General features: G+C 43.4%; 1 protein-coding gene across 4 annotated transcripts in view; it reads right to left on the reverse strand.

The window, feature by feature from the left end:
- Positions 1 to 17,059, reverse strand: part of MAST2 (microtubule associated serine/threonine kinase 2) — a 219,378-nt gene that overhangs the window by 15,192 nt on the left and 187,127 nt on the right. For all 4 annotated transcript variants that reach the window (XM_049618614.1, XM_049618612.1, XM_049618611.1 and 1 more), the window contains 5 exons: positions 13,735 to 13,813; positions 11,826 to 11,980; positions 9,399 to 9,474; positions 5,810 to 6,019; positions 294 to 395 (listed from right to left, as the gene is read on the reverse strand). In XM_049618614.1, the coding sequence (XP_049474571.1) occupies positions 294 to 395; positions 5,810 to 6,019; positions 9,399 to 9,474; positions 11,826 to 11,980; positions 13,735 to 13,813 (622 nt within the window). The remainder of the gene's footprint in view (positions 1 to 293; positions 396 to 5,809; positions 6,020 to 9,398; positions 9,475 to 11,825; positions 11,981 to 13,734; positions 13,814 to 17,059) is intronic.

Here is a 17,059-nt window from a genome sequence, read left to right on the forward strand (position 1 = left end):
CTGCTGCATGATGAACTGATGGACTCAACTTGTGCCAATGGAACTGGTCTATGCTCCTCACCGCCCAAAGCCCACTCACCTGGGGTCTGCTCAGTGTGTGGGGGTCAGATGAATACCCCTCAGGACCAGCCATTTTCCTCACAGGAACTCATTTGGGCCCAATGCCAGCATACCACATTTAAACAAGGACGTCAGCAGCAGAAATGACGGTGGTACTACCATAGTTCTGCTGTTAGCAGGATACTTCCTCTGTATGCCCCACCCCCTCCCAACCTTCTCTGGAGTCCACTCACCAGGCATTCCAAGAGCCGAGCTGGGCGGGCAATGACAATCATCAGCTTCTTCACCAACTGCATCACAAAAGCCACTTCTGAACTCTCTGAGCGCTCATGAGCCTGTAGAGAAGACAAAGGTTGGTTAAGCAATCCACTGGCACATCGTGGTTGGGCTAATGCAGGACTGGGCTGGGCAGAGTGGACTCTGGGGAGACACAAGTTGGTAGTACAGAGACTTCTGCAAAATGAAGGACTTGGGGAAGGCCTGTGTGCCATGAGAGACAGCAAGCCGCTCACAGGAACTGTGTGAACTTCAGGACACTACATGACACCGGGGAATGTCACAGAGACCCTGGCTCAAGAGACAACCCTCAGGGGAGTTTCATTGTTCACTCCCCACCCCAGGCAGAAGGTCAGGAATAGAAAGCCTTCAAAGCAGGAGTGATGCGACCAGACAGTATTTTAGAAAGATGGCTCTGGCTGTAGTGTGGATGGTGCACTAAAGAGCACAAGCCTAAAAGCAGAAAAACCCATTAATGGACTGCTGTAATAATGTGCATAAAAAAGGCATAAATCAAGGCATAAACCAAGGAAACACAGTCTGGGGCCATTTCAGAGGTAGATGACTGAGTACAGCGGAGGGTTGGACGAAGCAAGAAGAGAAGGGAACTGCAACTACAGTTTTAGGGAAAGTTCAGTGAATCCATAAATAAAATAGGAAATATAACAAGTAGTTCAAGTAAGGGAAGGTGGAGAAGCTCCATTTTGGATTTGCAGAGTTTGAGATACCTAGATTAGATACTCTATTGGGTATTTACTCAGCCCAGGAGCCTTTATCTTTTTTATGGAAACTGCTCTGACTTCTAGTAGCTACAATTGTATCGTGTGGCTGAACCTTCCATCCCACCTCCAACAGCTGACAAGTGTGGATTACTCTCCTAGGAATTTAAAAATGGATGGAAAGACAACTGTTATTGATCAGTGTGCTAGAAGAGTATAATCTACTGTTGGATGAAAAGGGATAGCCACATCTACCAAAGAGACCTAGGAAAAGCAGCACAGAGAAAAATGGCAGGAAGGGGAATCACCACTTCCTGAGCTTCCCACAGTTTCTGGTTTCTAGTTTTGGTCCCTTAAGACCAGGTTGCATTCCTGTCTTTAATTCTCTAAAACCCACCCTTTTCATCTTTATAATTAGTTTCTCCTTCCTGCTTAAACTACTTTGAGTTAGCTTTCTATTACTTACAACCAAAAAATACTAACCAATCTGGAAGTCGAAGTGGAGGAGTGGAACCAATAAACAGTGGACTGGAGCTCCAATACTGACCAGGGGCTAAAGAGAACAGGGAGAGAAGCAGCCAGGTGGCTGTCCTCAACACATGGGCGACAATAGAAGGCACGGAAGATGAGGCTGTCAGAGAGCGTGTGAAGAAAGGAGGAAGAGGAGACCAACACTCAGGGCCGTACCCTGTGGAACATCAACATTTAATACTTTTATTTTATGTATTTTTTAAGTTTTTTTTCCCCCCCAATAATCTCTACACCCAACATGGGGCTTGAACTCATGACCCCAAGATCAAGAGTTACATGCTCTTTCGACTGAGCCAGTCAGGCGCCCCCAAAGCCAAATGAAAAGCATTTAAGAGATGGGCAAAAAAGGAATTTGTGAAAGGGCAGCAAGACTGCAAGACTGGAGAGAACAGTGCCATGACCCCAAGTGGGGGAAAAGTCCAGGAGACAGATTCACACTGTAGAGCTCTGCAGAGTTGTGAAGAAGGATGAGGACGGAAAGAGGCCATAGGATCTCTTCGGCAACTGGTTGCTTGGTGGCAAGCTGGTTGCTTGTTGACTTTAGCCTGAAACAGTGTTGTGGGATGGTGGGAAGGGAAAGTAGAAGGCAGATGACTGAGCAGGTTGTTAGACTGAATGGGTTGTTAGTAAAGAAAACTAGCAAATAAAGACCATTACAAAAAAAACTGGTTATGAAATGAAGAGGGAGGCTGGGCACTACGTGAAATCTTGTTTATTCTTTTAAGACTTAACCCAAATAGCCACTTTGTGAACCCTCGCTGAGATCCTCTGCCTGTACCTCCCACCCCACCCAAACACATAAGAACAGGAACTAACTGCTCCCTCTTCTATGTTTTGTTTGCATACATGCCATGGTACCACATGTTTTTTGTTTTTTGTTTTTTATTTTAGAGAGAGAGCAGGAGAGAGAGGGAGATGGGCACAGAGAGAGGGAAAGAGGGAAGGAGAGAGGGAGAGAGAGAGAGAATTTTAAATCCATGCATGGAGCCTGACTTGGGGTTCAATCCCATGATCCTGGGGATCATGTCCTGAGTGTCAGACATTCAACTGACTGAGCTACCCAGGTGCCCCCCACATGTTGTTTTACAATTAGTTGTCTGTTTCTACGGCTACACTGTAGAGCCTTATGAACAGAGACACTATGTCTTTTGTTCTTCCTTTACATGCTAAGACTAGCATAGTGCCTCTTACAGAGCAGATGCCAATGTTTGTTGATTAAATGTTTGAAAATATGATCTTAGGCTCTGGAATAAGACAAACCTGGGTTTGGGTTCTAGCTCTGTTACTTAAGAAATGAGTTACCTTTGGGGCGCCTGGGTGGCTCAGTCAGTTAAGTGTCCGACTGGCCCAGGTCATGATCTCACGGTTCATAAGTTCAAGCCCCACGTCAGGCTCTGTGCTGACAGCTTGGGAGACTGCAGCCTGCTTCGGATTCTGTGTCTCCCTCTCTCTCTGCACCTCCCTAGCTCACGCTCCCTCTCTCTGTCAAAAATAAATAAACTTAAAAAAAATTTTTTTTTTTTTTTTAAGAAATGAGTTACCTTGGGCTAACCTAGCTTCTTTAAAGCTTTGGTTTCCTCACCTGTAGACTTACAGAATAGTAGTACCTTACCTACAGTGTTGCTATGAAGATTAAATTAGATAAATTAAATGAGATAATGCAGTATCTAGTATGCATTAAGTGCTCTACAATAACAGTTATGTTTATTATTTTAAATATAAATTTTACCATGCCATTTTCCAAATTACAACCATTAATAATTTTCCCACTGCCTTTATGATAAAACCTAAGCTCCTCACAGACACTTCAGCCTTTGCCCATCCCTTCCTAATTTTCCCTGCAGGCATCCTTCACCTAGTCATGCCAAACTACTTTATCTGCAATTCCTGGAATGTCCCAAGTTCCTTTTCACCTCTCAGAGTGGCCTGATTCCTGGGGCTGGCTGGTGCCAGCTGCTGGTGGGCAGACTGACCCTAAGTGGTTGTTCCTGTGTATCTTTTGATGACTCTCATGATGCATTTACTGTTTACATCTGTTTTGTTTACACAGGTTTGTAAATATTATTGCCTAAGATGTTTGTATATAACTTGTAGCTTTTATTTATTCAAAATTCACATGTTAATGACTTATGATGGTGTCCTACTCCCATCATTACGTGGTTAAAAAAGAAAATAGTTCCCCTCAAAAATTTTTTTAATGTGGAAACAATAACTTTCACAGGAGAAAAAAAAAAAAAGGAAAAAAATAACAAAAAATTTTTCCCTAGTGAACTCCTACCTACTTGTCAAGACTCAACTTTTCCCGAACTCTCCATGCAGAGTCAGCATATCTTCCTCCGTGCTCAGAACTGACCTCTAATATTTAGTGCTCACCAATTTACAATTACTATAACACACAAAAGTGAGATAATTCACGTAGAGTACTCAGTGTAGTGTCTGGCACACAGTACACTTCAATAAATGACAGCTGTTCTTTTTACTTGTTGATGGGTCTGTAATCCCACTTAACAGCAAATTCCTTGAGCTGGAACCTGCAACAAACTTTTTCCTGAATTCCCAGGGCCTAGCAAATTAGGGAGCAGATGAACGCACTGACTCCATATTCAGTGTTCTTGCTGCACCAAACAACCTACTCCCAGGGGGACAGGAGTTTGGGAAAATGCCTGAAGGTTTTGGGCAAGGCTCTGACTTTAGCATTTTTGGAGATCAATCGTAGATATACAAACAACCTGGGAAGTCACTCTACCTTGATCCTTTGCCTGATGCCACAATCCCAGATTCCTATCCACTGTTGGAAAGTTATTCTTGAACAGAACAAAGAGCTGCCAGGGATATGCATGAGAATTTAGTTGCCTAAAATCAAATTTCTACAATGTCTGAATTTAAGTATTATTCTTGAAATAAGAAAAAAAATTTTTTGTAGAAGGAAGTAATTTTTCATCTATTAAATCAAAACTTTTCTCACTGTAACACTTGCCCACTGGGTTAACAGGCCTTTTAGAGAATGGAAAACAATCTGCTACCTATTATATATGAGAAATCTTCCAATATTTGACAGTAATAATCATGGTCATTTTTAATCATCTGTCTCTAGATTCAAGTGTTTCCTAATTAAAAAAAATAAACTCCCTGTTCCTAATTTCTAGACCAACACACTTAAGTCCTGTTTGATCATTAGCCCTGGGTTCTCAGCTCAGTTGGTACTACCCCAGAGCAAGGTCATAGGCCTAGAAGTAATAGGGGCCTGGACTAGGAAATACTCTAGTACATGAAGAGGTACATGTCCTTCCCGTTAAACTGTACTAATGGTGTAGTATAGGGCAACTGTCATTTGAGTGGGTAGGCATCCGACCACCTATTTGTAGAGGCCAACAGGAAAGCAAACTCTGGAGCATGAAGCAGTAGTTAAGAACTCACTGGACACTCTGGTCTTGACCATCTCTGGGTTATTTTATCTCTAGCCTCCTAGAGAAGACTTTTCACACTGGGGAGGATCGGGTCTCTAAATACCTAAATCCCTACTAACAAAGTTCTCACCATGTAAACAGAATGTCAGCGAATAGATAAACCCATAGTACAAGCCCCAGCCTGTTTCCCCTTGGCTGAGCAGAACCAGTCTGAAGGCTCTGCTTATACCAGTATTTCTACTAGACAAAACCCACCACAGCCGCTGGGGCCACTTTTAGGATTTCAGTATTTTTTTTTTTTTTTTTAATTTACATCCAAATTGGTTAGCATATAGTGCAACAATGATTTCAGGAGTAGATTCCTTAATGCCCCTTACCAATTTAGCCCATCCCCCCTCCCACAACCCCTCCAGCAACCCTCTGTTTTTTCTCCATATTTAAGAGTCTCTTATGTTTTGTCCCCCTCCCTGTTTTTATATTATTTTTGTTTCCCTTATGTTCATCTGTTTTGGGTATTTATAAACACTACCAATGTTGGAGCCTCAGGCAGAGTAATCAGAATCAGAAAAAGAAAAACCCCACAGAACCGAGTTCTCCTCACACCACACAGGCTTCTCTTAGCAATGCAGGGGACTGAGTAGGAACCAAAGTCCATCAGCAACCACACTCGGGGGTGGACTCTGCACATGAGTAAGGAGGTGGGGGCAAGCTGGCTGAGAAGACTGGAAACAAAATCTTAGCCTTAATCTTAGCTTGGAATTAATAATCCACTACCTCACAGAGAATTTACCAGAATTCCAGCACAAGGACACTCACATCTTGCAGAAGTTTCTCTAAATTCTCTTGAAGCTCATAGAAGTAGTGTGATGTAATGAGACGACTCCGAGATTTATCCAGGCAGTCTCGGGCCATCTCAATCACCTGATGATGAATAAAGCTCAAGGTTCCATCTGCCAAGGGCAACACACTGTCTGGAGTGTTGGAGGAAATGAATTCTGCAAGACGCTCTTCCATTTGTGCGGTGGCCTGCAAATAAAAGCAAGAAAAGTGACATTTCGCTTCTAGTTCCAGCTCACTTGGGAGCTCAGCCTGAAGGACCTGGTAATAACCTGAGGACAAGCTCTGTGATCCTGGTTTCCTGATGTTGCATTTGGGGAACCGGACAACTGGACATATGAAAAGATCACCGTCAGGTCAAGTCAAAACATTACAGTCAAGGCCCTCTCTCACGTGACCTTGCCTATCTCCCCCCACTTCTTGGAAGATGTGCTCTTTTGCTCTGAGGACCTGGAAGTGTTTGCTGCTCTCCCCCTTTAGCATGCTGCTTCATGCCTGTTCATGCTGTTCCCTGTATGTAGCTTTTTCACCTGCCAAGCCTGACTGGCAAACTCCTATCACTCCTCTAATCTCAGTTCACACATCACCTGTCTCTCCTCTGGGAAGTCTTTGATTCCTCCAGGCAAATAGGGTTTCCTTTCCTCCATGCTGCCACTGGACCTCCTTGTGTATAGGCACTGCTAGTTTCTAAACATTTCTCTAGACTGGGAATTATAAGTCAGAGAGAATTTGATTTATTTCAGGATCCTCTTACTTGATCTTAGGACTCAACTCAACTAAGCAGATGCTCGGAGAGTGTTTACTGAAGGTGTGAACCTGACTCCTCACGGACCCAGACCTTCAACAGAGCAGAACAAAAGTTTAGCTCAGAAGCCTCTGGGGGACCTAACTGCACAGTCACGTCAAACGATAAATACACACCAGTTAACAAGTTCATAGCTGCCAATCTAGGACGTGGCCTAATCTTTCCTTTGCCACCAGATGGCAATTTCTGATTTCCAGTGTGTGTTTAGGTGGATATATGTGTGTCTGGTATTTTCATCATAAGCATTTTTGCCACATTTTTACTGTATAATTAATTGGCCATAAGGCAATTTTGCTGTATGAAAAAAATAACTGAAAAAGATAACTGGTTGACAGTCTGGTTTCATTTCTCCAAAAATGCAGTATTCCCATTTTGTATCATATAAACCTTAGCCTTCATAATGGTCTATACAGTGGCACCGAGTTTTGAACCCACATTTCCCATAGAACTTTGGAACATCTATAAACCGACATGTGACAACATGCTAAGAACAAACAGTGTGGAAGGCTTTCACAACAATACAGAACTCAGTTATAAATATGTACCCAAGTATTTAGAGAAACTGATACTTCTCTTAATGAAGGATGAAATTTTGGTCAAAAAAGAAAAAGTGTGATGCCAAACAAGGAGATGAATCAACAAGCAAAAACAAAATGTATAATACTATGACCAAAAGACTTTGAAGACAAATGCTTACATACAATCAACAAAATAAAATCAGTTATTTGTGCTGTATTGCAATTAATCTACACTATACATTTTGAATGTATACAAATATTTTGTGTATTTTGTTTGCAAATAGCCTTTTAATTTTGTGATTTGTTTTTTGTGTTTCATTATGTTCTTTTCAATGAATGTCCCTCATTTATTTTTTGCGACCTTATCCTTTACAACAAAATTGCCCAATGGCCAATTAGTTATGTAGTAAAAGTGCTTATGGAAAAACTACCCAGAACTATGTATATAAACACACATCTAAGTACAAACACACACACACACACACACACACACACACACACACACACACACACAGTATGTGGAGAGAGAGAGGAAACAGAAGGAAAGGAATCTTAACATATTTTTTCTAACAGTTCGTCTTTACATGAATGACTTGGAGACATCCATACGAAACAAATATGCAATGTTAAAATGATAATATAACACCTAACATTTAAGCAGGAGGAGATGCATTTTAAACACTACACACTCCCAAATTTCTTTGTAAGGATCAAGCATAAAAAAATGATTTCCTAGGGGCTCCTGGGTGGCTCAGTCGGTTAAGCGTCTGACTTCAGCTCAGGTCATGATCTAATGGTTCGTGGGTTTGAGCCCCGCATCAGGCTCTGTGCTGACAGCTCAGAGCCTGGAGCGTGTTTCAGATTCTGTGTCTCCCTCTCTCTCTGCCCCTCCCCCACTTGCACTCTGTCTCTCTCTGTCTCAAAAATAAATAAACATAAAAAAAAAAAAAAAAAAAAAAAGATTTCCTAGCTGTTCATTCTGCCTATCTTCCTCACTCTTACTCTCTAATGCCTGCTCCAAGGCATAGAAAGCACAGACCACAGGGCACTGGGCAACAAAGAAACAATAGCTCACACTGAGTGCTTATTATGTCCTGGGCACAGTTAGAAAATCTTAATGTCCATTAACTTTCATAAACTCTCTATGAGATCAATACTCTTATTATCCCAAATTACAGATGAGGCAAATCAAGCTCAGAGAAGTTAAATAATCTGTCCGGGGTCATATAGCTAGTAAATGGTAGAAGCAGATTTGAACCCATTCAGTCTGGTTCCAGAAAGTGTGTCCTTCCTAACTGCTATGCTTCACTGTGTATGTCAAGAGGGAAAGTACAGGGTTTCATATCATTTCCCTAGGCCACCCATGTGTGTCCAGAAGACTATACTGGAGTCTAGAAAAAGGACACTCTCAAAAGAGTAGGAAACCAACTGTGCACTCCAGACCCTAGACACAGATGAACAGACCCAGGGAAGTCTGGACAGAGGATGAAGATAGAGGCTTGAGGACTCCATGCTCCTTGCTGTCATGGACAGGAAGGCTGAGTCAGTCCCTGGTTCAGACAGAGCTGGCTGTGTTCTGCAGGAATAGGGCCTGGCACGAGAAGACCAGGTCAGAATGTACAGGCGTGCTGTGTGCAAAAAGGGAAACAAGGGCCTTCGTTCCATACACTTGGTGGTTTCCAGCCAAACCATAGAGCTGTGAAACCTACTTCTCCACTATCCCAGGAGAGTAATCTGCCTTCCTCCTTCAGCATTTTCCTGCTTGAACACTCTGTCTCCCACTTTCCTGCTCCCTCTGGCCAACCTCCTGCCAGCCCAGCACACCTGTCTGCTGTGCACGCTATGGGCCTGGTAATGAGGCTCTGCTTAAGAAATCTGCATCAAAGGAACGTGCTCTCTGATAGCTAATTCCATTGAATGGGGACCCTGACTTACAGACCTGATGTGCATGGTTAGAAACAGGGTCCCCAGTTCTTCCCTTCCTCACTAACATATAGCAGAACATCTTTCTAACATTTCTCTCTAGATACCTCTCCAGGGAGTGAAGAAATATAGGCCCTGCAAGCATGAGCCCCAGACTCATAGTCCTCTGCTGCCTGCCTCTTCTCCAGCAGTCTGGAAGCCTTGTGTTTGTATCCTCCTCCTGCCGGGGACCTTTCTGCTCTTCTTGATTACCTATGGAGAGAGCATTCCATCCCCTCACCCTCAGTCTTCCCACAGGGGCAGCCCTCCTCAGAATCCTTACCTTGGGAAATCTTTCTTTGTACACATGATTCATCATTATTATTTCACTGTCAAAGGAAACTGGGGACCGTCCAGGACTAAATAAGAAAGAAACAACTGTGTTACTTCAGTGCCATGGAACTATCAAGAAGAAAGATGACCATTCCCAGAGTCCCACTCCCACAATGTCTGCAGAGTTCCCTCCCACTGTCTGCAGCACCCACACACTCCCACCTTAATGACTACTGACTTCTAGAGTCTTCCTTTTTCCTGAAGCTCCCAGCATACCTTGTTTAGCTCAAAATGCTGCCATCTGGAACTAGGCTACCTTCCTACAAGAAGCCTAGCTTTCACAAAGACCTTTGCCAGTGCCTGAAAAGGCCTAGAAAGGAGGAGACTACTCCTGAGACTATCTGTGGTCTTCCTAGGATGACCTCCCCCAGAACAGGACTCTCTGGGTCTTCTTTGCCTTGGCCAGTAGATTGAGTATACCCCAGCATGTTCTAGGAATCAAATCAAATCAAACCACCACCAAAACAGCCAAAGGCAGACAGTGTATACCTGTATCTTTTTCCAAACATGCTGGAGCCAATAAGGCTAACTTGGGCTCTGACCTGGGGGATAAATGAGGCCAATCCAGCTTATAGTGTGCTATAAGCCTGAGTCCTCTATACGTTCTCCTTTGACCCACGTGGGGTTACATCTTCTTAAAGGATTTCAAAGTTTGAGCCACACAAATCGATATTTGGGTCCTGCCCATTTTGGTGCCCCTGACATGTGACCCCAACTGAGCTAGGTTCAGAACTGTTCCTCTTTGCCTTTCCTCCCTGGTGTGGGGCCATGGTCTGCCTGCTGTATCATTATACATTACCAAGTATTTTAAGAGTAATACAGCAATGGGGCACTTGGGTGGCTCAGCTGGTTAAGCGTCCGACTTCGACTCAGGTCATGATCTCAGGGTTTGTGAGTTCGAGAACTGCAATGGGCTCTGTGCGGATAGCTCAGAGCCTGGAGCCTGCTTCAGACTCTGTGTCTCCCTCTCTCTCTGCCCCTCCCCTGCTCACACTCTGTCTCTCAAAAATAAATAAACGTTAAAAAAATTTTTTTTTAAAGAGTAATATAGCAGGGATTTCCCTGAGATACTGTGGTCCCCTCAATCTCAAATGGCCTAAAATGTACCCTTTACCCTGTGGATTACGGAGAACACCAAGATTTGGGTGTTCCTCTGAGTGAGACAAAGAAAGGCACTGGGATCCACACTCCACAACCACTCATTTGTGTTTCTCATCCTCTACACTACAGTCCAGTGATCATCTTCATCAGTCTATGAATTCAAACCAGTCTTTATGGTATTGTTCGGCCCATTCCCCAATACTCATAGCAGCAACATTACCTGAGGCGATTCTTCCTGGGAGGCCATGCTCCTCTGGGTCCCCACCCCGAACATATTAACCAATTTATTATTTCCCAGGGGCTCTGGAAAGCTGAACTCAGTCATTAAAGTCATGCCCATTTTAATTTCCACCCTCTTCCTTAATCTGGAATTATGGTGCAATTTTATCAGCTAATGCCAAAGAAAAGAGTGAATTAGTCTAAGGATTCACAGACAAATCAGCTGCTACGGTTTGTTTGGTTTGATAAGCCCAGCTGAATCAGGGAAATGAGTTAGATTCAGATGGGCATTTAATTCTGCTTCTGAAATTGGCTTCTTCCCTAAGTCAGCCACAAGTGTCTTCAACAGCAACTTTTGTAGCTGGCCTAGTTTATATACCCTGGGACGGTGGGTTCTGCAGCCAGGTAAATGTCAGAACAGATCATACTATTACTCTCCTCTTACTGAATGGAGCTTAAAGTATATTTCTACTGCTAACTACTTTTTTTAATGTTTACTATTTTTGAGAAAGGGAGAGACAGAGCACGAACGGGGGAGGGGCAGAGAATGAGGAGACACAGAATCTGAAGCAGGCTCCAGGCTCTGAGCTGTCAGCACAGAGGCTGACACGGGGCTCAAATTCATGAACCACGAGATCATGACCTGAGCTGAAGTTGGATGCTTAACTGACTGAGTCACCCAGGCAGCCCTCTATTGCTAACTACTTTCAAAGGGAAAAAGAGAGGGACCACTTGACAGCATCATCAGATATGCTTGAGCGTCACTGGACTTAACTCATTTGAGCTGTGCCAAGGTGCTGTGCCAGGGGTTGGCAAACTATGGCCCACAGACCAAATCTGGCCCACTGCCTGTTTTTGTAAATAAAGTTTACAGAATGTCTGTGGGTGCTTTTGCACTACAACAGTAGAGTTAACTAGTTGCCACAGGGACTGTATGGCCTACAAAGCCTAAATTATTTACTATCTTGCCCTTTATAGAACATCTGCCAATTCCTATGCTGTGGAAACAGGCTGAGTTCCATTGGTCCTGGGGTAGCAGGCAGAGAGGACTCCTTACCTGAGGCTGCGAGAACGGGGCCGCATGGCTGGGGACTGCCGTCCCTCCTCATCTGGTACACTCTCTGTGCTGAAATGTTTCGTCAAAAAGTGCAGCTCATCAGCTGTAGGCTGGAAGGGCAACTGGTGAAGCTTTTCCTGTGAGGAACATGATGACTAAAGGGAAAAACATTAAAAAACAGCATTATAGGCATGTCTAAGTGCAGTCCAGGAACAGAGAGGACTTCCCAGTCAATGTGAACCCAAAGGTAACCAAAATCAGGCCTTCTTTGCTTTGTTCCTTTTAGTCTCCACTGTGTAGGATTCCCCTCTCTACTCCTTCAGAGCCTTTAGTCCTGAGGAAGCCAAGATACTAGGAGCTGACTTGAAAACAATTAAGAATTCCAAACATGGCCCAATGACTGAGATTCCAGACAAGGGCCCACTGCCAACCATAACAGACCTTTGAGGGAGCGAGCCGTGCTACGACAGGAATCCCACCAGATGCAGCAACTGCTGTGACAGCCCTATGCAGCACCAGAATCGGTGAAGTCCCCCTTTCCTGACAAGAGAGCAGGCAGATCTAACACCATTGGCTCAGTTTCCGTTCACCAACTGATGAAGAATCTGGGGTTCAAATATCTAAATCCATTTAGAGTCAAAGCTGCAGCACCACACTGAGGAAACTGTTGCCACAAGTAAGCCTCAACACCAAGTGAAAAATCAGAAATTTTTTTGAGCTACCAGCATAGGCTTCTGTCATGGAATGCTATCACATGAAGCTGTAAATAGCTAGTGGGAGGTCTCCACAGGGCTCTGTCTTGGCCACATTTTTGGAAATAGTTTGTATAGAAATTGCAAAAAGTATCTTCACCCAACTGCCACTAAGATGACATAAAATTGGTTTTTTAAAGTACCCCAATAAAATAAGCTGCAGCCATGGGTTGAGTCTATTAAAATTTATTGAACAGGTATATGTCATATATATCTTTATCTTGCCTTAGGTTAAAAAATCATCATCTGAGTAAAGGGTTATAGGGAAAGGGATATTTACCAGGCAGAGATCTAAAGCTTAACTGCTGCTAAAAGACCAGTGAGATCTTTGGATTAATTTATGAGAAATATCTAGGTCAAGGGAGGAAATGATACTCCTTTTACCTGCTTGGTATTCATGAATATCAAAACTGCCTAGGAAGACCTGAAGAATGGCAGAAGACATGGGGAATGGGTCATCCAGCCTGCTGCCCAATCCAGCCTGCAAAGCCTATAATACTTACTATTTGGCTCTTTACAGAAAAAGTTTGCCAACCTTGTCATCCTGGCTTCAATTAAAACTTGCTCAATGAGGAAGACTCATTTTACCGTCAATTGTGCACAGCAGCAATTATGACATCTGTTGTGTTTTAGGCTAAACCTTCTCTAAAAGAAATATAACTAGAAGTTTTAGAGACAGGCTTAGCTTTTTTTGCTGATATATATCAAACTTCAATATAAAATATCATCCTTCCCTTCTTTTTGAAAGGAAAAGGTGAAAGAGGAGAAGGATGGTCCACCAGGCCTTTGGGACATGGGAGGGTCTATCTGCTCTTGGTTGCAGGTCTAGAAATAAGTTGGGGGAAGATTCTTGCTTAGGATCCCCCATGTCTGGCAAAGCAAAAGTCCATCCTCAAGCCCTCCTCTAACTCAACTAGGAAAAATTGATGCCCAGAGAGCATGCTGGTTAGTTCTTTCCAAAGGTGTTTAATGTATTTGGCTATAGCTGTTAAGGGCCACCACTGCCCCACTGAGCCTCATCCCGAACAACCTGAGTTTGGCTTTGGCGGGAAAACTGAGAATCACTTTGCAGCACACTTTAAGGACAGGCAGCAATAATCTGTAGGGAAGTATTTCCTTGGGGTGACGGAGGTAGAGGCACAGATTTGGCTACTTACTGAGACAGTAGAGCTAGGAGTGTTGGTTCCATAGCCTGAAGAGGGCAAAGAGGCCAAAGACCAGCGCCGTCCATCAGTCCTATGTAAGATTAAGAATATTAGGCAGTTTCCACAGGACCCCACCCTGAGCCCTGGACCTGCCTGTCTTTCCATTAGCATTTTTTGGGCAGCTGGTTCACTGGTAGGCTCTTCTTGGTCTCTACACAGTACTGTTCGGTCTAGTACATGCTTTCATGTTTCTCTCCCACATGGGGCCTATGGTTGTGTGTTTTCCACTGCAAAGACAAACATCTCTGACTAAAAAGAAGTCTGTGACTTTGAATAAGAACATCTGGTATATAATACTGCGGTTCTGAAATAAAAATCTTTATACTCTCAACCTATTTACTTTTAGAGAAGCAATGACAGAGGGCTCCAGCTAAAGGCATCACCACAAGGAGAGAACTGCCACTGAAATGCAGCTATTCCTTTTTCCGAGGACTCCATGTGAAAGGCTCTTTGATCTTCCCAGGCCACTGGGTTGATAAGGAAGAAGTGGATCACCATCTGTGTCTGAGTATGAATTAATCATTGGCAAACAGTCCAAGGTTACTTAAGATCCATTAAGGCCTATAAAACCAGTCTTTGAGAATGTTTGTAAAGAGTGACAGTAACCTCATGAAAGAAGAGTGAGGTGGCACAACCTTGGCTGTGTATAAGATTTTGGAGTGGGCTTCCTGCTGCTCTTGAGAGGATGCACCTCAAAGCTCTCATCACAGAGAACCACTTATCTGCTTTGCTGTGGAGGAGAAAGAGCAAGCAGGTATCTGGTTTGAAGCTTTTATTACATGGACAAGTGATTCTTTCCTGGACTATGGGATGTGCTGTTCGACAAGTGTTTTTTCTTATGAAGCCTGGGGGGATAGCCTGGTCTGGCTGAAGATGGAGAAAATTTCTTTGCTGCTCCCACAGAACCTTAGAACATTAGCAATGGAAGACGTTTAGAAGTTAAATACCCTCAATCTTTGAGAAAACACTAAGGTCCAGGAATTTGGGTGATTTAGTCCAGACTTCACAGTTAAGGGGAGTGGGGAGAAGCAGGGAGAGAAAGGAGAAAAAAGAGGACTCAATCTTGCCAGGTCTTTCCCTTTTGAAGCATTCCTCTCCACCCCCACCAATACTCAGCAGCTTTTCCTACTATATTCTGCAAGGGGACAGTCCAGGGTTCCATGCCACATGCACCTGATTCAAACTTCATGCCACCCAGGCAGCTAGTTCTGCTGGAACCTAGTCTCTGAGGCAAAGAAATGTCCAGGAGGCTGCCTAACATGATGTTCTCTCTGACCTCTTTGTTGGGTCCCAAGAGCTCTACACAAGAAAGCAAGTCAGTTCTAGGAAAACAGAGCTCACCAAAGACAGTATTAGTCTAATTCAGCGAGGAATTTCCCAAACCCTTGTCAAATAGACTTTTTCACAGATCATTTTTCTTTCTTTAGATAGAAATGCAAACAAACTGCAGGGCAGCCATTTTCTGTAATCTGAAGAGCAAGGGCTACCACAGTCAGAAAGAAATGCCACTACAGGATGCCTCCATCTCCTCTGCCTGGTCATCTCATTCGGTGACTGAGGAAATTTGTGGGAATGAGGGTGACTTGTTCCTAGGCTCAGAAACTTGGAATTATTCAGCAATTCTTGCCTCTAAGTGTATGGGCTCTGAGCCTTGGTTCCAGCAGGGGGTTCCCTTAGGGCCTCTGTGCTAGATATGAAAGGCCAAATGTTCATACCCACAGTCAGAAAGACTCATCACAACCAGTTCTCACCAAGCACAACATCAAAAACCATATTGTCTGGCCATGCATAGCAGTTTCCCAGTCCCTCTCCCCATCAAGTCCACTATTACCTGTCTGCTCTGTGGCCATGGCTGTAGTGAAAAGACATATATTATAATGAGAATCATATGGAACCAGAGAGATTGATCTGTTTGACCCCTGGCACTGGGTCATGCTTGGCAGGGGCAAACTTTGTTTAGGAATGTGTGGAAGTTTGAAGTGAAATTGTAGGATTGATAGACCTATCCTTAGCATTTCATCAAATCTGTGTTTTGTGTGATATTGCAAACCCATGTGGTCCTACAAGGCTCAAGTCAGACCTTAGCAACCTAGCAAAAACAATTTCTGAGTACCCTGTTTGTAGGGTTGAAGTCCCCTTCTCCACCCCTACCAAAACCTAGCTGCTTTTCCTACTATGTCCTATTATGGGGACAGCCCAGAGTTCCATGTTCCATGCACATGACTCAAACTTTATGCCACCCAGCACAGAACTATTTGGATCTCAGTGGTAATACCAGGCCCAGAAATCCCCTAGCTGATCCTACTCCTAAAGCCCAGATAATGAAGCAGAGTCAAGGGCGCCAATGGAACATGTTATTCCTTCTGCCTAAAATGGTCTACACGCATATTCTCACTTTCAACATGCAGGCTCCTTCTTATCCTTCAGGTCTTACCTTGAAAGTCAGACCCCTTCAGAAAGGCCTTTCATGACCACCCCGTATATATTCTTTAGCCCCATTCCCTTCCTATGCTTTCATGCAGCATCATGTTCTTTCCTCTCATGTTGCTTATCACAGTTTATAAATGTTTGCTTGTTCATTATTCTTCCCCATCACCCATTCAAACAATAAGAGCTGAGTGAGTACTTATTATACACCAGAAGACACCGCTTTCAACATACTAAGGCATCTCTATTAAAGATACTTTTATTTTGGTTGAGAAGAGATAGAAAACAAGCACATAAGAAAATATCAGGTATTGAAAAGTGCTTGTTTGAAAATAAAACTAGATGATATGATGGAAAATGAGCGGGCTCCTTTATATTGCATGGTTAGTGAAGGCTTCCTTGATAAATTGACATTTAAGATGAGAAATGAAAGACAAGAAAGAGTTAACAAAGTGAAGATCTGAGAAAACAGCATTCCTTGCAAAGGGAACAACAGGTGCACAGACTCTATTAAGTCTACTATGTTTCAAGCAAGTAGGCACTATGGTGTGGGTTTTTTTGTTTGTTTTTTATGGTTATTTTGTTACCACTACATAACTAGTTACCCAGCATAGTGCCTGGGGATACTGGATGCTCAGTAAATATTTACTGAATGAATGAGAAATGACTCAATACCACTTAAAGAGATTGGTCACAGATCTTGCTGTCTCAGCACAGATGTAATCTGAGGCTACAGTTCACACACAAGATAGGAAGTCTGGGGAAGAAACACTTTCCAACTGGACTAGGAAAACAAATGCATTAATCGAGCATATTACTATACTGGAAATGCTCCTAAATAGATGCCTGG

Source organism: Panthera uncia (genome assembly GCF_023721935.1).
Source record: "Panthera uncia isolate 11264 chromosome C1 unlocalized genomic scaffold, Puncia_PCG_1.0 HiC_scaffold_4, whole genome shotgun sequence".
NCBI lineage: Eukaryota > Metazoa > Chordata > Mammalia > Carnivora > Felidae > Panthera > Panthera uncia.